The 19,738-nt window shown below is 39.7% G+C and overlaps 1 protein-coding gene across 5 annotated transcripts in view; it reads right to left on the reverse strand.

The window, feature by feature from the left end:
- SMARCAD1 (SNF2 related chromatin remodeling ATPase with DExD box 1) overlaps positions 1-19,738 on the reverse strand; it is a 46,096-nt gene that overhangs the window by 3,191 nt on the left and 23,167 nt on the right. For 4 of the 5 annotated variants that reach the window (XM_083756385.1, XM_083756384.1, XM_083756383.1 and 1 more), the window contains exons 9-20: positions 16,386-16,780; positions 9,251-9,453; positions 8,641-8,731; positions 7,308-7,407; positions 6,015-6,074; positions 5,764-5,839; positions 3,921-4,056; positions 3,475-3,612; positions 3,075-3,170; positions 2,783-2,900; positions 2,521-2,642; positions 810-998 (exon numbers count right to left, since the gene is read on the reverse strand). In XM_083756385.1, coding sequence (XP_083612511.1) covers positions 810-998; positions 2,521-2,642; positions 2,783-2,900; positions 3,075-3,170; positions 3,475-3,612; positions 3,921-4,056; positions 5,764-5,839; positions 6,015-6,074; positions 7,308-7,407; positions 8,641-8,731; positions 9,251-9,453; positions 16,386-16,780 — 1,724 coding nt within the window. Of the gene's footprint in view, positions 1-809; positions 999-2,520; positions 2,643-2,782; positions 2,901-3,074; positions 3,171-3,474; positions 3,613-3,920; positions 4,057-5,763; positions 5,840-6,014; positions 6,075-7,307; positions 7,408-8,640; positions 8,732-9,250; positions 9,454-15,734; positions 16,117-16,385; positions 16,781-19,738 lie in introns of those variants that run through there. The other variant, XM_083756386.1, reaches the window with a different exon arrangement.

The raw sequence follows: 19,738 nt of genomic DNA on the forward strand, positions 1-19,738 counted from the left end.
AAGACTGTACTTGGAGCAACCAGTATATTCGCAATGAAACACGGGAATAGAGAGAAAATGCCCCAGGATTCAATTACTTTACCCTGGCTTACATAGCACAACAATGCGTTGTGATCTGAAGTACCAAGTTTCAGCAGTTCAATATGTATTTTAGATGTCAAGACGGGAAGGTTCAGGTGTTTTAAAAACAAGCCTTTATGTTTCTTGTTTGACTGAGTACTCAACAGCCAACAAATTCAACAAATATTTGAACAATATCTGAGTCCATTTTTGTTACATAGGTATGCTTCCTACTCTTCAAGGCAATGGAGTGCCAATTTAGGATGAAGGATGAAAACCTGACTCCCTGCTGGCTTCCCCCACCTGGGGTCCTCCAGATGTTTTGGCCTACAACCCCCAACAGCCCCAGTCAGCATGGTCAATTGTCAGGGATAATGCAAGTTAAAAGTTCCATGACATCTAGTGGGCACCAGGTTGGAGAAGGCCACCCTATGCAGATACAAGCAAGGGTTAAATTGGGGAGCAGGCAAGAACTTTAACCAGGGTTAATTACAAGCCAAGGTGTTGGTGGGGAGATGGAGGGGAAGGAATCTGCTGACTTCTGAACTCTGACTAGGGTTATTTCTGGCTCCCATCCATCCTCATATTGCCAGGAATTTGAGGTAAGTCTTCCAACATCCAAGCCTAACACTCAAACAGCTTTCTACAGGATTTAGTGACATTAAAACACAGCAGAACTGATATCAGCACGTTTATGAGTAAGATGTGTTTATGTTCTAGGATGTCCAAAATATAATTTTAGAACAAACCTTTTCTTTGAATTCAGATAAAATGCGCTCTAGTGTTTTAAATTTTCCCGAATCCAAAATTAGATCCATTTCAAGCTTGAAGTCATTAATATTTGCATATTGTTTACAAAGCAAATGCAATTCATAATCTGTCATCACAGACATATCTTCAAATATAAGGTCAGGGTTTGCTTCACAGTGTGTAGGCTCCTAAAACAAATAATCATAAATCAAAATGAAGCAAGCTATTTAGGAATTACCAATATTTCATCAGGTTTTCTTTTCTAAGTTTACTAATGGATTTTTGAGTGTAACTGCTGTTAGAAACAGATAGGTAGCCGTGTTGGTCTGCCATAGTCAAAACAAAAAAAATTCCTTCCAGTAGCACCTTAAAGACCAACTAAGTCAGTTCTTGGTATGAGCTTTCGTGTGCATGCACACTTCTTCAGATACACTGAAACAGAAGTTTCCAGACCCTTCTAAAATTTGCTGTTAGAAAATTTTAGATACATTCAATAATCATAACATGTTAGAAACAAAAAGAATATGCCTGACAATAGGCAACAATCACCTCCCTATCCCACTCATCTCTCAGATAATATAGGGGTTTTTTTTGGGGGGGGGGAAACATGTGTGCCGTGCCTATACAGAAGGTAAAAATGTTTATGATTGTCTTTTCAGTAGAAAATTGGGACTAATCCTAGAGCTGGAGAAAAGATTGTGACATTTGCATACAGAGTTATAAAACTACCTGGAGTGTGGTTCATATGAGTACAATTAGCTCTTGAAGAATTATTTCTCAGACCTGGCAGGTTAGGGATTGGATTGGCATGTCAACTTCTGTACAAATGTGATGCAACCAAGAAATGGCAAGGCCAAGTCCTGCCTTGTTAGCTATGTATACCACACATGCCTTGAAAACCATGCTTCCCAAGAGCAATCATAAGCCAAACAGCAGGATGTAAGTTTACAACAAAGGTCAGAAACAACTGTATTCTACGATGAAGTGGTGGCACAGGAGAAAAAGGGGGACAGTGCACTGCCTCACTCCTCCCTTATCCACCTGCTCAAGTGAAGAATGGTCCTTATGAGATATTTGCTGGGGTGTGAGTGGGAAGAGAAAGGGAGAGAAAATGAACACATACAAAGTGTTATTGTTTAATGTTATACTTACTTCCTTAGTTACACACACACACACACACACACACACACACACACACACATAGTTTAGAACTTCTTGTATCTGGGGAAGAAGGCTATTGTCCATCAAAGTTTATGCTCAATAAATTTGTCAGTTTTTAAGGTGCTACAAAATTATTTAGTCTTGTAACTTGGGGGAGGGGGAGAGAAAGGGTTGGCCTTACTGGTTTTTATTTGGTTGCATTTTGCTGAATGACATCTAACTATTACTTGTGCTTTTCATGTTTTTGGTACATATTCAATTTCATTTACAGAGATAAATTATTTTTAAAGTTTCCCATCTGTTTCCTCTAGTGTGGGCAGATCACAGAAAACTGGACCCTTTGTCTTGTTTCATCCCTCAATCTGTGACACACTTAGAATTCCAGCAATGTTTTCCTAAGGAAGCTTTCTCTATTCTCTATTGATAGTTTGAGACATTAAATGATATAATTTAGTAAATGCAGGACACATAGTTGAACAATAATATTTGTTAATAACTAAATTAAAATGCATCAAGAGCCTAGTGGATTATTCAAATCTAACACCTTACCTTGAGCATAAGTTTTGACATCACTTTAAGTTTCTCTGCTGTATAATACTGACGGTGAAGAAGAGGATGATTGGCCATTTTTCTTAGCTGCATCATGACATTGCCCATTTCTGAATTCTTTTCTAGGGTTAGAAAACAAATGATATATATGTATATATCCAGTGGATATTTTCTATCAATATACCCACAACAATAGAATAGCTCAGTATATCTGCTCCATATATGATAAAAGGAATAGAGGAAGATGTAAACACCAACGCACCATGACTGTCAATTGATTTCTTTAAGTAGCTGAACAGATCTTGGTATAGCTTTTCCTGTTTCTCAGACATTTCACACTGTTCAACAATATCTTTTTTGGGAGGCAGCTGTTTGAGGACCTGGTGGGAGAAAACAACATTTTGAATTATTTGGCTACCAAGCGTTTGAACTTAGACTTAGAACCAGCACATACTGAGCTGGAGGCTGTTCCTGTTTAAAGAAACCTGTGATTTAAGTTAGTCTAAAGCAACCAGTATAGGCTAAAAATAACAAAAACAAACCACCAAACATACCTCATCTTTTACTCTTCTCAGGATGAATGGTTTTATTATCTGCTTGGCATGTGCAATTCTCTCTTTTTCATATACACTGTGTTCCTCGGTTGCTTTCTGGAGAGGAAAAACATATGCTGAATTGCATACAGTAGATGCAATCAAGTTATGCTGAGAAAGAGTTTTACCATTTAATAAAAAGGAATGTTCTGAATGTGAATGTTTTGTAGTGAATGGTTGTGATTTCTAAAGCATTTACTTTAGCTCCACTAGCACAAAACAGGGGTATTATGTGGTGGTATGCATGAAGACTACATAATGACTTTTTAGGTGGTCTGCAAGGATAAGTTATAAAGACAGTAATCATTATGAAAAATGTACATGATTCCGAGTCATAAAAATGTTTTTCAAGTATACTTACTGCTTTAGAAGAGAACATCCTCCGAATTTCACTAGTGCTACTACTGAACATCCGTGGCATGACAAAATTCAAGAGCGACATAAGTTCCAAAAGGTTGTTTTGCACTGGCGTCCCTGTTAACAGCAAACGGTTTTTTGCCTATTTTCATAAATAAATGAAAGCCATTAGCAGATATAAAATGAGATCATCTATTCAAAATGACATTTCAACAGGAGAATGATTTTACTGTTGAGCAATCAAATACTCTCAAACTAACTGCAGTTCATCATTACCCTTATAAACCCAGGATAGGTGTGCCTAGAATTACAGCTTAATTTTGTAAAGCAAAAAACAGGATGCAATTCATGCACATTTTAACACAATTTCACTGACACAACAAAACTTGAAAACCTAAGGTAACATTTACAAGAAAGTACCAAGAGTGGTAAAGGGCATCAAAATCTTACATTAATTGTCATCAGGTGTTGATAGCGAACAGAACCCATGTTTTTTAACATATGACCTTCATCAAAGATTGCATAATTAATTTTCATCCGACGAAACAGACTGCGGTCTTCTGGACTGCTAATTGCACAGTTATACCTATCAAGAGAATGAACTATGAGCATACATCCCTATATTTTTTTTATTTCTCTCTCTCTCTCTCTCTCTCTCTCTCTCTCACACACACACACACACACACACACACACCTCATTCAGGTGTTCTACTTCTGTGTAAAACCAACACGTGAGGAGAGGGGAAGCAAGACTAGTGTGTCAAATCTGCCCCCATTGCCCTCCACGAATTTTGGCGGGGTGGGGGGGACTTCTTCAGCAGGGGACCTTTCCTACTTGTGTATGTGTCCCACAATATGGTAGGCTTCTAAATCATGGAAGAAGCCTTCATTACTAGGGCAGGAGCCTTGCTTCAGAAATTATTCTTCCAACTCATGGAGGGTGGATGGTAACAGAGCTAGCATGATTGTTCTCATCCCTTCCCCAATGCAAGTTGATTTAACACAGAAGGGAAAAATTGAACTACAAATACAGTATATTCTGACATTCAGAAAGGCCAGGAGACACTGCTGTGATAACATAGGGTTGCGTTTTCTCACTGTAATGCCCTCCACCCTATACTCAATCTAGAGGCAACAGCAACTTAACCCTGTGTTAGATCCAAGGAAATGTGAGTGGAAGGAAAGTAACTGCTGGTACTATTCAGCAAATATTTGGGCAAGTGAGTTTGCACAGTGCTACAGCACTTCTTGTGCTTTCAAGAATATCCTCGGTTTTGTTTCATTTCTCATGCAATGCTGTAGCACAAAACGTAGAACAGTATTTGCATGACATGAACAGAGCTCATTTCCTACACATAGGAGGATACCCCCCAAGTGGTAAATTGTGTATTGAGTGCCAGGACTGTTTTATAGTAACACTCAATAGTCAGCACACGACTCTGAAATTAGGATCAAATGAGGGAAGTCTAAACCCAGCAATTAATTGTTTTATATGAATTTTCAATTATTACAGACAACACCTCTGCATGCACTTACTATATACAATGTGGTTAAAAAGACTGATGTTGCCAAAATACCGTCTTCCTGATTTCCCCCAATGCCAAATCCTATAATGACTTTTTACTCAGTCCTAGAAAATACCCAACATTATGAGCAATGACTTATTGTGTATGAAGAAATATGTTTTATATAGCACATATTCCTGGAGGGAAATACGATCTCTGCATGCTCTGTACATAGCCAAGTAACTCGCAATATAAGCCCTTCTGGGACCCCTGTGAGTGGGGAGGGGTTGAAGCACAGAGTGCCATGAGAACAGAGGTCTTTTCGCTGTAACGATTTCCCCCAATGTAATGTTTCTTTTTCTTTTTTCCAAAGGAGCGAACAATAAACGTTTTGTTATACAGGCACCAAGCCACTTGCAACCAATCAGCACCCTCCCACCCCATTTTCAGTGCTGCAAAGGGGCAGAACAGGGTGGACTTACATGTGTCCCGCTGATGTGTGTGGCAGCCAGGAGCACAACCCCTGTGCAAGTGGAAAGCTGCCTGTACAGAAGAAGCGGAAGGGGTGCCTGTGGGGATACCACTGGAGTAAAAAAACATGTTCCATGTGATCCTAGGCAATGAGAATCCAGCTTACTCCCATCTGTACAGCCCCAGCCTGGTTTCTGCATAGGTATGTTTGGTACTGACTTAGCAGATTTAAATTGAACAGCATGAGGGATAATTTGAAAGAAGTGCCTGATTAGGAAACAGCAAGTGGCTAAATTTCACGCAGTCCTTGTACTTACGTTGTCACAATGACATTGAAATCTGCAACTTTATTATGGATATCCATTCTGAGATGCCTCCTGTCTTCTTGCGAGCCTAGACAGAAATAAGACTTCATTTTTCCCCAGTTCTAGAGAATTGCTTTATAAAGCTTCAAACTTCCCTGCAATTCACAATGTTGTTTAGGGAGTTTTGATACCCACATGTAAAAAGTCGTATTGTCTTAATTTTAGCTACAAATGTTTTATTCTAAAAGAATATAATTTCTTACCGTAATAAAATAAAACTTGGAGTTCAGGACACCACAGGTTCACTTCTCTTATCCAGTTATCTGTTTTTTAAAAAATGAATTAAATAATTACAGAAGTATGCTATGTGTACATACAGATTAATGTTAGTCCCACTTTTGTTTTACTAAACTACAAGTCGAGAATACTGTGTGGATTACAATCGCTGTTGTACAGCCAAAAGAGTGGACTTCGTTGAAGAAAACCTCAGTTCAAACCCCACTAAGCTCTGAAACTCATCCAGTGTCGTTATCTCTCATCCCAACGTACAGTGGTGCCCCGCAAGACGAACGCCTCGCAAAACGAAAAACTCGCAAGACGAAAGAGTTTTTTGTTTTTGAGTCGTTCCGCAAGACGAATTTCCCTATGGGCTTGCTTCACAAGAAGAAAGCCCATAGGGAAATCTCCGGGGACCTCTTTTAAATGCTGGCGGTGGGGAGCAAAGCCTTTCGCTCCCCTCCGGCCTTCAGAAGAGGTCCAGGAAGGCCGACGGGGGCCGAAAGGCTTTGCTCCCCACTGCCAGCATTTTAAAAGCGGTCCGGGATAGCAGGGAATTGCGCTGCGCTTTCCCGCTATCCCGGACCGCTTTTAAAATGCTGGCCGTCGGGAGCAAAAACTTTCGCCCACCGCCGGCCTTCAGAAGAGGTCCTGGACCTCTTCTGAAGGCCGGTGGTGGGCGAAAGTCTTTGCTTCCCCCCGCCTGCCTTCAAAAGCCGTCGGGATAGCAGAGAAACGGCAGAGAAGTCTCCGCTGTCCCGGGGGCTTTTAAAATGCTGGGGGACGGCAGCGAAGGCTTTGCTGCCGCCCGCCAGCATTTTAAAATCGCCCTGGGACAGCGGAGGCTTCGCTGCCGCCCGCCAGAAGAAAAGCCCTTGTCCCCCCCCCCAGCCTTCAGAAGAGGTTGGGGGACAGACTGTCCCCGGACCTGGTCTGAAGGCGGTTTCCATAGGAACACATTGATTGATTTTCAATACATTCCTATGGGAAACCGTGCTTCGCAAGACGAAAAACTCGCAAGACGAAAAGACTTGCGGAACGAATTAATTTCGTCTTGCGAGGCACCACTGTATGTAATTGAGAGTTTAGTTGGGGAAGCACTATTGTGTGCTGCCCTGAGCTTCCTTGAAGAAAAAGTAATATACAGTATGCACATAGATATAGTAATGCAATATATAGTATACATGTTTACTTGAAGTAAGCTGCTATTGATTTTTAATCCCACAAAGCCTGTTTATAATTGGAGCCTTAAAAAATAAGAAAATAAATTCCTTACTTACCTATTGTTGACGCAGGCACTACAATCAAATGTGGACCTACATCACCCACTTCGTAAAGATATGCCAGAAATGCAATTGCTTGAATGGTTTTTCCTAAACCCTGTGTAAAAGTTGAGATAATTTAAAATAAAATACTATTGCCTTTACAGTACTGATAAAGTTAAACAATGAAATGTTAGCCCATAATATTTCTCAAGCTAGTTTTGGGTTTTAAAACTGGAACATGGAGGTTTGTATTGAAAAATATTATGTTGTTAAACCCTGCTCTTTAAGAACCGCGTAACCAGGTTTGGCTGACAGAGGCAGGTCAGAACCTCTGGTCTCCACATTATCCATCACATAGGAGCCAGCAAGTGGTTTGAGTACAGAAGCAGGTACAATTAGCATACACCTAATGCAATAAAGGTTTGATTGATTGAATTAGAATACGCCCCTTGACCTTAGAATAGTAGAATTGTAGAGCTGGAAGAGCCCACGAGGTTCATCTATTCCAACCCCCAACAACCAACCTTGTCCCTTCACAGGCCTTTCTCTTAGGAATGGAATATCACTAGCCAATGAGGCAAAGGTTGCCCAGTATTCTCCTGGGATCTAACTTGAAGAGTCCTATGGAGACCCCTGTTCCTCCTGGTGAAGCACAAGGTACCATTTGAGCCGCTCCCCCAATGTCTATCTCTGCCACTCAAGGTTCTCTGGCTCAGACCTGGGACTATACTTCATAGAATCACAGAACTGTAGAGTTGCAAGGGACCACAAGGGTCATCTAGTCCAACCTCCTACAATGCAGGAATCTCAGCTAAAGCACCCATGACTTCAAGCTCAAGTAGTTGATCATTGGCGGAAGGCTCCACCTGTCACAAGGACTCAAGGAGGGAGGGGAATGGACATAGTCTGTAACCCCTGGCAAGTCTCAGAAACGTTCTTGCTCACTCCCTTCTTGCTAGTAGCACATAACAATATTACCACCCACTGAACATCCCTCTGCCCAAGAGACAATGAAAACTTAAAAATCATTTTGGGGCAGCAAAGAATTTCTTTCCTTGTTTTCCTTCTAGAACAGCATGAAGATCTTTCTCTCCAATGCCCAACCATGTGCATGTATGATTGCTACTGTCAACACATCCTGATTCATTTGTAACGGCTCAGCTATTAAAACTATTGGAAAACTGTGTAGCAGGCCACAAGCTAGTTTCTCCTACTAAACACTTACCATTTCCTATTCTATTAGATCAGTCTTCCTAGTTAGCTAAGGCCAGCCTCAGATAATTTGCTAACACTGGCCATGCAGTTATAAATTTAGTGACTAGTTGAAGTGATAATAATGTCAACTTACCATTTCGTCAGCTAATATGCCATTTAGCGAATGCTTGTGCAAAAGTGCTAGCCAATTTAAACCAATCTTCTGATAAGGCTTAAGCTCCATGCTGATAATAAAGAAGAAAATGCACCATTAACACTCATGGAAACTCAAACCTAATGACCTGATGTTTACCAGAAATGTAGTACAGTACTTTTTAAAATAAGGTATTTGGAGCTTTTATGTTATTTGGGTGGCTTTTTTTTTTTTTTTGGTCTGTCTTTCATTTGGGATGTGAATGTGTGCTCTGCCCATTAGGGAGGGGGTTCTAAGCATCACTAGTTTTCTTCTTCTGTGAAATAGCTATTTAGTGGTGCTCATGACAGTTTTGATTACCAAAGATACTTGCCAAAAGGTTGGGGACCTCTAGACTAGCTATTCTAAAACATGCAATTTTCACACGGAGAGAGAATGAGAGTAGTGGTTTTGCTTCATATGGATAGGGCAACATGATGCTGGCCATTTTTCAAAACCAGTCTCTTCATCTAGACTTCGAGGATTTGGAACCCAAACTTCTAGCAACTATTACATACACCTTTCTTTTATGGTACTTATGTAACATTCACTTAAGAGCAATCCTACCAACCTTGAATTCAGAATGGAAGGCTGATCAATGTTCCATCCGCTACCACTATCTCCAGTGATCCTCGTCACTTGTTTGGTCAGTTTATTTGAGATCTCTTCACATTTGTTCATTAGCTGTAACACGACGGCTCTCTCTCTTAGTAATATTTTGCAGTTCCATATAATATCTTCTGACAACCCATTGGTCTTGCACATTTTTGTGAACTATGAGAGATCATTGGGGGGGGGGGGAGTGCAGAGAGCAAGGCATTACTTCAACATAAAGACAGCAAAATCAAACTGAGCCTGAAGAAACTCAAATGTAGTTTGGTGCCCCAAATTACTCAATTATTCTTCCAAAATACCATGATATTCATTAATTAAAATTGCAATGGTAGGCATACATCTAAAGCTTATGAAGATTTACTTATCAGTGAACACATTTTTATTACTTTGATATTTTTTCCCAGCAACCCTCCTACATTGAAAGAGTTCCTTCTCAGTAGGAAAAGGCAATGTGAAGATGGAAAACTCAGCTGCCAGCTTAAAAATGCTTGAGATTGAGACAAAGGAAAAACAGGCAATGTTGAGGTTAGAAGGGTGGTGTTTGGGTGATTGTCAGATTGCCTTTGCCTTCATTAAAAAACCAAAACTGGAATAGCATGTTATCTCCATTTTCTTGCCCACACAAAATATGAATGGGTGGTATTCAACTAAGTTTTACTCAGAGTAGAACCACTTAAATTAGGGGACCTCGTAACTTAATTTCAATGGGTACAATCCAAGTAAAACTTAGTTGAATCCCATTCATTGTGTATATAATCAGAAATTTGTTCATGCATTTTTAGGGTGAGCTATCTCACATCAAGAAGCACAAAAATATGGGGTTGCATTGATCCAGTTCCACACACAGGCCACTTCTGTCAGAGGAAGCACTAAGAGTCCTTCTCTTTCTCTATTTCTGCAGCTCCTTAAAAATCTGTTCCAGGACAGTGTAGCTATTGAGGGGCTGCAAGAGAAAAAGTTGCCTCCTCCCCCTCTTTCTCTTGCAGGTGCATCCATTGTTTCGGAGTTTTTCGACACCAATATCATTTTTAGTGATCACGTTTAGAACATTGTAAGAAAACTGAAAATCCATGTTTCAACAGCAGAGGGCAACACAGAGCTAAAGATAAGCTGGACTACATTGAAATTGCTGTACTATACTTTTTAAAAAAGTGTGTATGCTTTTTCCACACAAAAAAACCTTCAAAACAATCTCTCTCAATTACAAGAAACAGAATTAATGTGCTACTGAAAGTATAGCGGGGTATAATTTTTGCACCTACTCATATATTTTTGAAATATAGCATTAGATACTTTAAACAAATCAGCTTCTGTTCTTTCTAGTGTATCTTGATTTCAGTGAGGCTTTTGACAAAATCCTGCTTTTGTGGAGAAGCTGGTAAAATGTGGGCTGGGTGAGGTAACTGTTAGGTGGATTTGTAGCTAGTTGACTGACTAAACCCAAAGAGTTCACTTGTGGTTCCTCATGATCCTGGAAAAAAGTGACAAGTGGAGTACTGCAGGGTTCTGTTGTTCTTCAACGTCCATATAAATGATTTGGCTGAAGGAACTGAGGGGATGCTCATTTAATTTGTAGCCGATACCAATCTGGGAGGGGTAGCTAAAGCCACAGAAGACAGAATAAGGATTCAAGATTACTTTAACAGATTGGAGGACTGGGCCCAAATTATCAGAATGAATTTCAATAGGGAAAAATGTATGGTTCTACACTTAGGCAAGAAGAACCAGCTGAACAAATAAAATATGGGGAACTGGGTTTGCCAGTAATACATGTGAAAACACATGTCTGACCAAACTGCGGGAGGTAGTGGAAGACAGGAGTGCCTGGCGTGCTCTGGTTCATGGGGTCACGAAGAGTCGGACACGACTAAACACTAAACAACAACAACAACATGTGAAAAGGAACGAAAGGTCTTAGTAGACCACAAACTTGATATGAGTCAACAGTGTGATGCAGAAGCAACAAAAAGTTAACGCTATTCAATGCTGCATCCAAGAAGTTTAGTCTTTGACTCAAGCCTTCCAAGTATTTGTAGATGGCCTCTCTGATCTGCTGAAGGCTGTGCCACCAGTTTGCAATGTGGGTTGTTGTGGCATAAGACAGACATGAGTAGTTATGGCCTTCATGTTCCTGCATCTCCCTTGCATGAGGGAGGCCCTTTCAGTGTCAAGATAATCAACATGGACAATACTTGTCACAGATCTGGCTACAGTTCTAAGACTGCCTCTAGCAGCAGAGAACCACCCTCCATACTTGTTTAAACAGGGAAGTAATTTAAGGATATGAGGAACAGAATGAAAAACAAGCTAATATTTTCCTAATCCCAAAGCTATAATAGCCTTTTGTCGGGCTCACTATTGCAAATGAGTACAATACAGCATCTTAATCTCATGCATAATGTGTAAAATGAAAAGGTATTTTTGTTTTATTTTGCTTTGCGAGGATTGCTTCACAACCATGGCTTGCTTATAAACCCATTCAAAGCATTCTGAAAAATCAACATGAGCTAAAAAGGAACTCCTCTGTTTCCTTTGTACTAAAAAAGCATGGCATAGTCTACACTTGTGGCAGAATGAGGTGGTAGAACACACAAATCCTTAAATGACCAACTCTCTCTGCATTAGCCTACAGCAGGCTTCCTCAAACTCGGCCTTCCAGATGTTTTTGGCCTACAACTCCCATCACCCCCAGCTAGAAGGACCAGTGGCAAGGGATGATGGGAACTGTAGTCTCAAAAACATCTGGAGGACCAAGTCTGAGGAAGCCTGGCCTACAGGTACTCTTCATGCAAGATGCAAGAAGTATGCAAGATGGTGGCACATGCAGACACTGTGACTGAGTGCTCCATGGAGAGGAGTCAGGGTTTGTTAGGACGAATTATTTATAGCCAACACAAAATGCTGTATTTAATTATGGGGTATCAGAGATTCTAGGGGGTTAACCAGGCTGGGATAGCAGGCTTGTTGGTTTTTGAATGTCTGAAGTAGATTTTTTCAATTTCGTTGTTCTGTATGGGACAATGACAATAAAGATTATTGTATCGTATCATATCATGGGAGGCCCTTCTCAATGCTCCACCATTAGGACAAATACATTTTCTATGTTGGCACCCTGACAGTGGAATATCCTCCTGCAGATGCATAATGGCACTGACACTTCTGTTCTTTTGGCACATTGGTTTGCCCAGGCACTTTTTTTTGGGGGGGGGGGTGTTACAGCTGCAAGTAAGGCATCAAAATTCTGATTCGTTGGGTTGTATCAAAAGAAGTTGCCTCATTTGTACTACTTCTCTCTCCCTCACTTTTGTTCTGTGGTTTTCTTCAACCACCACAAGTACGGTAGATTTGCAAGGGGAGGTATGGGGACATGTGGGGAGAAACCCCTGTACTAGGAGGATGGCTTTATTATATAAAACCCAGTTATTTTGGTGTCTTTGGAAGCTGTGTTGAATTTGCTTTACTTATACAGTTGTTTTACTGTACTGTAACCCACCCTAGCATGCATGATGAAGGGTGGCTAAAAGTTTTCTTATAAAAATAAATAAAATGAGATAGATTGAGCCAGATGGGAGAAGAATATTAAAAGAGTGATACCTATCAAGAACTCCAAGCAAACAAGCAAGTAAGCAAACAGTGCAGAAGTCTTAAATTTCTGACTAATCTATTTGCCACTAATTTCCTTTAGAAAGGAACACCTCGTTTGAAAAGTGCATTTCTGTACATTCACGGTAGCTTGATTTGGCTGTTGTGGTGAAGTCTTTTTGAAAGTAAGTTTAAACATCAACAGAATACTTTGAAATTTAAACAACACTGAACCACCAGGAGTAGAAAAGCGTGTTTGTTTGTTTGTTTAAAAAAAAACCCACAAAGTTATTTTAAACAGGAGATTAAAAATTCTATTAATTATTCTAGATGCCTAAAGCTCAGGTTGGCATAAAGATAAAACTTATAATCTTTAAATAATGCACCTCAAGTGAAACCATCTGCTATAAAAACCACCCATTTTGTTTCATGTCAGATTGTTAACATCTGTTTCCAAGTTACAACAAGAAGAACCTTCAGCTGTTTTCCAACTTGAGCCTCATGAACAATATGATAAGCAGTTTATGCAAAAGCTGCTCAGGTTTGTCTATTTGATAAGTACAACTGCAATCTGGATACAATTCAGCATTTTAAAGTCTCACTACCAAAAGACCTAGAAAACCTCAGCAGGGGCCTCTGGGGCAGTACTGGACAAGATGATCCGACTTGGTTTAGGTCAGTTTCATATGGCTATAGTTAAGTGCAGAGGTTGTCGGAGGCCCAGGGCAGCAGTCTTAATTAGAGTAATATTATAAACAAAACAAAAAAGGCAGCCAGTCCCTGGCGGTCCCCCTTGCCAGCTTAGCCCTCTGAGTTCTGGGGCAAATGTACCTGGCTGCCTCCACCCACCTACCCCCTGCACAGATCTGTTGCCCTTTCTGAATGCCACTGGTTCTTCCAAGGTTTCTCTCTTATTATTATTATTCAACTGAAGATGTAAGATAATTCAGCTTGGGGACCTTCTGCATGCAATGCATCTACTGCCAAGCTGCAGCACCCCATCCTATAGGTAGCTTGAGCTCAATACTTCCCAAGACTTGTGTATGTCTCTGAAGTCTTTGAATCAAGACCTCAATTTAGCCAAATTCTATTCTTTCCAGTGAGATCTGCAGAACTAAGGTCTCTGTATACACATTTCATTTTAACCTGTGATTGCCGGACTGTTGCGGAGAACTGGATCTTGCATGCATATTGTCTAACAGAAAAAGTTTCACATTTTCCATTAGGTTTTTTTTTGGGGGGGGAGAGTAACAATATACACACTAGTTTCACAGACTTCATGCTTTCTCCCCCCCTCCCCCAGAAGAGTAAAATAAGCTACACATAATTATAAATAGTTCAGATGAGGTCCCCACTACACTGTAATAAGCACTAATACCCTTTCACAAATTTTAGACACGTCTTCTTTATATAAGAGTATAAGCAGGCAAAATGACCTGCACACAAAGGTGTTCTTCCTCAGGAGAGAACCCCTTCTGTTGGAGGAAAGGAAATTTGGATATAACCCAACATATTTACCATATTTTTCCATGTATAAAACACCCCCATGTATAAGACATTCCCTATTTTTGGGGACTCTAAATTAGGAAAATACCCCTCAGCACTACCCGTGGATAAGATGAGCCCCAATTTTAAACCTAATTTTTCGGTTAAAAAAACCAAAAACCTAGTCTTATACACGGAAAAATACAGTAAATAATGACTTTGCCACTAATTAGGCTCATTTCCCACTAATTAAATTCATGATTTTACACACAGATTAAAGAAGCCTAATCTAAATTTACAGTTTCCATGAATTAAGGTATTTCAGACTATGAAGGAAGCATGCAAATTTTAAAAACATGGACTAAATATGGAAACACTAAAATAAAATTAAATACTTCTAACATGTGCCTTTTGGGTGTAGACTAAAACTGTTTGGTTACCTTTTGCGTTCAGCAAAATAAAGCTAGAATTAAACACGTTTCAAGATAGCATTACTACTTAGTAGCAAAAACGTTTGGCCTGCTCTGCAGAGTCGGCCTTAAGCACACTTAAAAGCTACTCCTCCAAACTTTCAAGATCTCCAATTTGCTGCCTTTTATTAAAACTCTGGGCATGTAGTTACAGCAACTATGCAGCTCTCCGGGTGCTGACAAAGAGCTCTTATGAAAGGGATTGTTTAATACAAACAGGCCCACACAGCTTAATTGTATGGAACTATTTCGGAGGATGGCAGCCCTTTAGCAATTACTTTTGCAAAGAATCTGTCTCGGCGAAGTTCGACATGTTTCAGAACAGACAGATGTTCTGTTCAAAGTCAAAGGCTTCAGGCAAAACAGTCTCCGGAGCAGCATTTCAGTAAAGCTGCACTTCTGTGAATTTGCGTACACTCTTTAAAATATAAAAGTTTGAAAACTTGACCAAGTCATCCTAGGAACTAATGATGAAATGCACCATTATTTTAAAAGACCACTAGCATATATAGCACTAGCACGCAGCATATATAATAGGGGTCTTTTAAAATCAAAACAAAACAAAACTGAACATATTCATAAAAATGCAATTCCCATCAACTCCCCCCCCCCTCACCTGAGAATACTACTTTAAAAAATACAGTCGGTACAACACCTAACTGTCAAAAGGGCCCATTTACTACTATTTCTCTAAAACCACATCAAACAGAAATTACAAAGTTAAAAATACTGTAATTCCACAACTTTTCTTCTGAATTATTAACATTTTCAAACACAAAATCAGACTGCTCTGGCTAGAGGCTATTCACTTTCCTGGAACATACATAGCTCGAAGCACACAATTATAGCAAACATTTGAAAAATAAATAGTCCAATGACTGGGAAACCGTACCAAGTACTCACCATTAGCTAGGTTTTAGTCTTTCCTTTCCTATGTTAAGGTTTTCTGACATTGCTTTTGAAAACTGTAAGCTATAGCACTCCATAAAATGGCCACATTGCTCAGCTAATAAAACCAGTGTTAAAAAGACAGAGCATAAAGATGTAAAAGGAGGAACAACCACCAGAAAAATCATCAAAGGAACCGTTTCGTCAGTGAAGCTTAAAATATCCATCCTGGCATCTTCAATCATGGAGCAACCCTGGAAGTCGGTTGCTGATTCTCTGAAGTAGTTGCAGCAGAAATACTGCCACATTCTTGCCTTCTGCATGGTTTCTCGGCTGCAGCAGATCAGAACAGGCTAGCAAACAACAGCTTCCCAAATGAAAGCTCTAAATTCTTCTTCTACAGTGAAATGAACCAAGTTTCGGTGCTCAAGAGTGAGTGACAGTGTTGCCAGCCAATCAGCTTGGGTTTTTCAGGAAAATCACCCCTTAATTCATTCAAAATTAGGTCATCTGACACTATTTGAAATGCTATTGGCTTAGAATGAGCATAGTGTTTTAGCCTAATCAGGAAAAGGCCACCCATCTATGTCTTTTTGGATTTAAGGCATCCTTGACTATATTACCTGCTGTATATATATATATTTTAAAGAATGAATGCAGACTTACCAGAGCTTCCCAACTATTAAAGGGACGGAGCTCTACTATCTTCTGAGCCTTTTTCTGAGAGCACTGGGGGATCAAAGTGAGTTCACCCAGTGAAGCATCTTGCAGGAAACTAAGAATTTTAGTTTTGTAACCATCCTCCATCACATCATCACTACCACCGTAGTCCTCATCAAGGGAGCTGCCAGCTTCCGAAGCAGACTCGTACTCCAAATCTTGAGAGTCCCTTTTAGTACTCCAGATTTTTTTCTTTTTATCTTTCTTTCTGAAGCCGTTCTCAGTTCGTGTGGAGGATTTCTCTTTGAGCTTCACATTAGTGTCATTCTGGCGATAATGGCTGTTATTAACGGAGACCCCCTTTCCATTTGAAACTTCACTTTTGGAGGGGTATTGGGTATCTGTATATGCATTAAAAAAAACACACAGAGAGAGAACTTACAAGAAGACAGTAATGATTGGGGGGGGGGGAGAGAGCTGCACAGAACCAGTGCCTACTTTATGGAATAAGCTTCCATTTCCTTACTCAAAAACATTTTATCCAATATTTGGCACTATTCCCATGACTGCATTGTGCTGCTCTGATATCTGACAATCATAACAGAACATTGCACAATCCTATTTAAAAGCTTAAATATTATTGTTAGTATCACATACAGGTGGAGTAACAGACATTTTCTTCTCAAGCTCTAAATAAATATTAACTGGTTAAATCAGGACATTAAACAGCCATTGCTTTTCACTAATGTCATGCAGAACAGGACACCTGTTAATAGTTTTAAGCAAGAAGTGTTATTTTGTACCCAAACCTGTTTTAATGTAATGACGACACATTCAGCAACAGTAAAACATACCTGTATTGCTTATTTAAAACACTTTTTGCAATTCTTTACTTTTAAAGACATCTTAGTCATGAAACATTTTCAGTATCTCAAATTCAGTTCTTTTGGAAATAAGGTAACAGGCTGAAATCCTAGCCCCACTGAATTAAATAGGACTTACTTCTGAGAAGACATAGTTTGAGCTGTCATGTAACTAAATATCTTGCTACTTTCTAATATTTCATAGTTGTAAGAAATATTGCTTAAAGGAGAGTTAAATAATTCAATTATATTAGAAGAATTCACTGTAAAACAGTAAATAGTTCCATAATAAAAGGGATTTGTATTTTAGCCTTGTTAGGAAAGTCAGCTTAGCTATTACTATTATTACAGTATAAGTGTACATTAAAGACTTTTATTAGAAGTAAATGGAATGCAAGTAGCAGTACATTGTTATATTTAACAACAGAAGTTGAAAAGGGTATTTTTCAGACAGCTCACCTCCTCTTACGCTCTCCCTAGAGAGGCTTATCTTTTTGTTCTTCTTGACTTTTTAATTACAAAGGCTACTTTTATCTGGTTCTTTTAGACTCTTGAACCAAATTATCTTTTTGACAGTTTTAAATAGTTTTAGCTGCTATGTCTAAGCTGGTTCTCTAGGTTTCCCTGCTCTAATTTGTATTAATTCTTTTTACTGTTTAAACTGTGGGCTGCTTTTTTTATTTCTAATAGGTCTATAAACCACACTAGGGAACTATGTTATATGGATGGCTTACAAATATAACAAGCACATATATTCCTAAATAAAAGTTGGTAATGTGTATTTGTGGAACACCCACTATGGAGTCACAGCAATTAATTCAGTTCACACAAAACTTAAAATAAAAGTTAAAGGAGTCTTTTTGCAGATGCCAAAATAGATAATGTAGTGCGTTCTAATGTAGCAAGTTCAGGACAAAAACGGTGAGCTATAAGAAGCTTTTCGACTTGTACTTCTCAAAGAGCAGCTCCTCACACATATGGCAAACTGCTTTTAAAAATGACAGGACTTTGTGACATTGTGTGTTTGTGGGGATGATGGAGAGTAAGGTGTGTGAGTATGCTGCTGAAATGAAAAATTCTACTAGGCTGCTACAAGTTCCTGTGTTCACACAACCAAGTATTTGGATCCTGGCCTCAGATTTTAAATGTGCTCATCATTTTATAAGGTACCTAAAATATTATGCCTCTATTTAATGAAGTGTTAGTAATGCAATTTTTGAAAAGAGAAGCAAGCAGAACGCCAGCAGTAACATGTGAGAACTTGAGGGGGCATTGTACATCACTGTTCATCACAGGACATTCCTAAGTCCCCTGCTGCTGGAATAAGCCAGCAGTTTCAAATTGTTCAAGTGCTTAGGAGAAGAGATGCCCCACGCCCATAGTACAAAAAATATCTGGTACTACCCATTTCAGGTTGTTATAGAACACTTCCCATGGCTACTGCAGAAATGCAGCAGCTGAAGCAGCCACAGCAGCTGCGGTAACAATTAGGGTCCAGGATACTGACATTTTACATAGTTCAACCAGCCAGTGACAAGCAGAAAGGCAGGAAATATTTTAAAATAAACGAATTTGTTCCAGTATTTCTCTTGTTATTTGCAATTATCTTCCAGACACTTATAATCAAGATGCTCAAGCCTAGTCTCTTTCCCAAACACTTTCTCGGTACATAAATTTACTATTTTAAGTGCATTACGATAAACCAAAACATTTTATTTATATAAAACGTGATCCGATTTACAAAGGTGCTGAGCCATGAGAAAATCACTGTGGTTCCCAAAACTGTCCTAGGGGAACTTCGGTAACTACCTCTAACACAGAGCAGGGAGGAGAGACACGCATGAAAGCACTTGCACATGTATATAAGGTCCTTCTGGATATTGGCCTAGGCTTGGAATGCAAACACATTTATTTGGAAGCATCACTTGGGCTTGGGTCCCAAGGTCCTCTAGCTCAAGCAGAAGGTACCCTTGCCCACACAAGCCTTCCTGCACAGCTTCCCATGCCAAAAACACATAACACCGGTCCTGAAAGACCTACATTGGCTCCCAGTATGTTTCTGAGCACAATTCAAAGTGTTGGCGCTGACCTTAAATGCCCTAAACGGCCTCAGCCCAGTATACCTGAAGGAGTGTCTCCACCCCCATCGTTCAGCCCGGACACTGAGGTCCAGCTCCAAGGGCCTTCTGGCTGTTTCCTCACAGCGAGAAGTTGATGTTACAGGGAACCAGGCCTTCTCAATAGTGGCACCTGCCCTGAGGAATGCCCTCCCATCAGATGTCAAGGAAATAAACAACTATCTGAGTTGAAGACACCTGAAGGCAGTCCTGTTTAGGGAAGTTTTTAATGTTTGGTGTTTTATTGTATTTTAAATATTTTGTTGGAAGTCGCCCAGAGTGGCTGGGGAAACCCAACCAGATGGGCAGGGTATAAATCAATTATTATTATTATTATTACTACAGGAGTCTGAAGGGGAGGGAAGGAAAACCCCATTGT

Source organism: Podarcis gaigeae (genome assembly GCF_964106915.1).
Source record: "Podarcis gaigeae genome assembly, chromosome: 9".
Taxonomy (NCBI): domain Eukaryota; kingdom Metazoa; phylum Chordata; class Lepidosauria; order Squamata; family Lacertidae; genus Podarcis; species Podarcis gaigeae.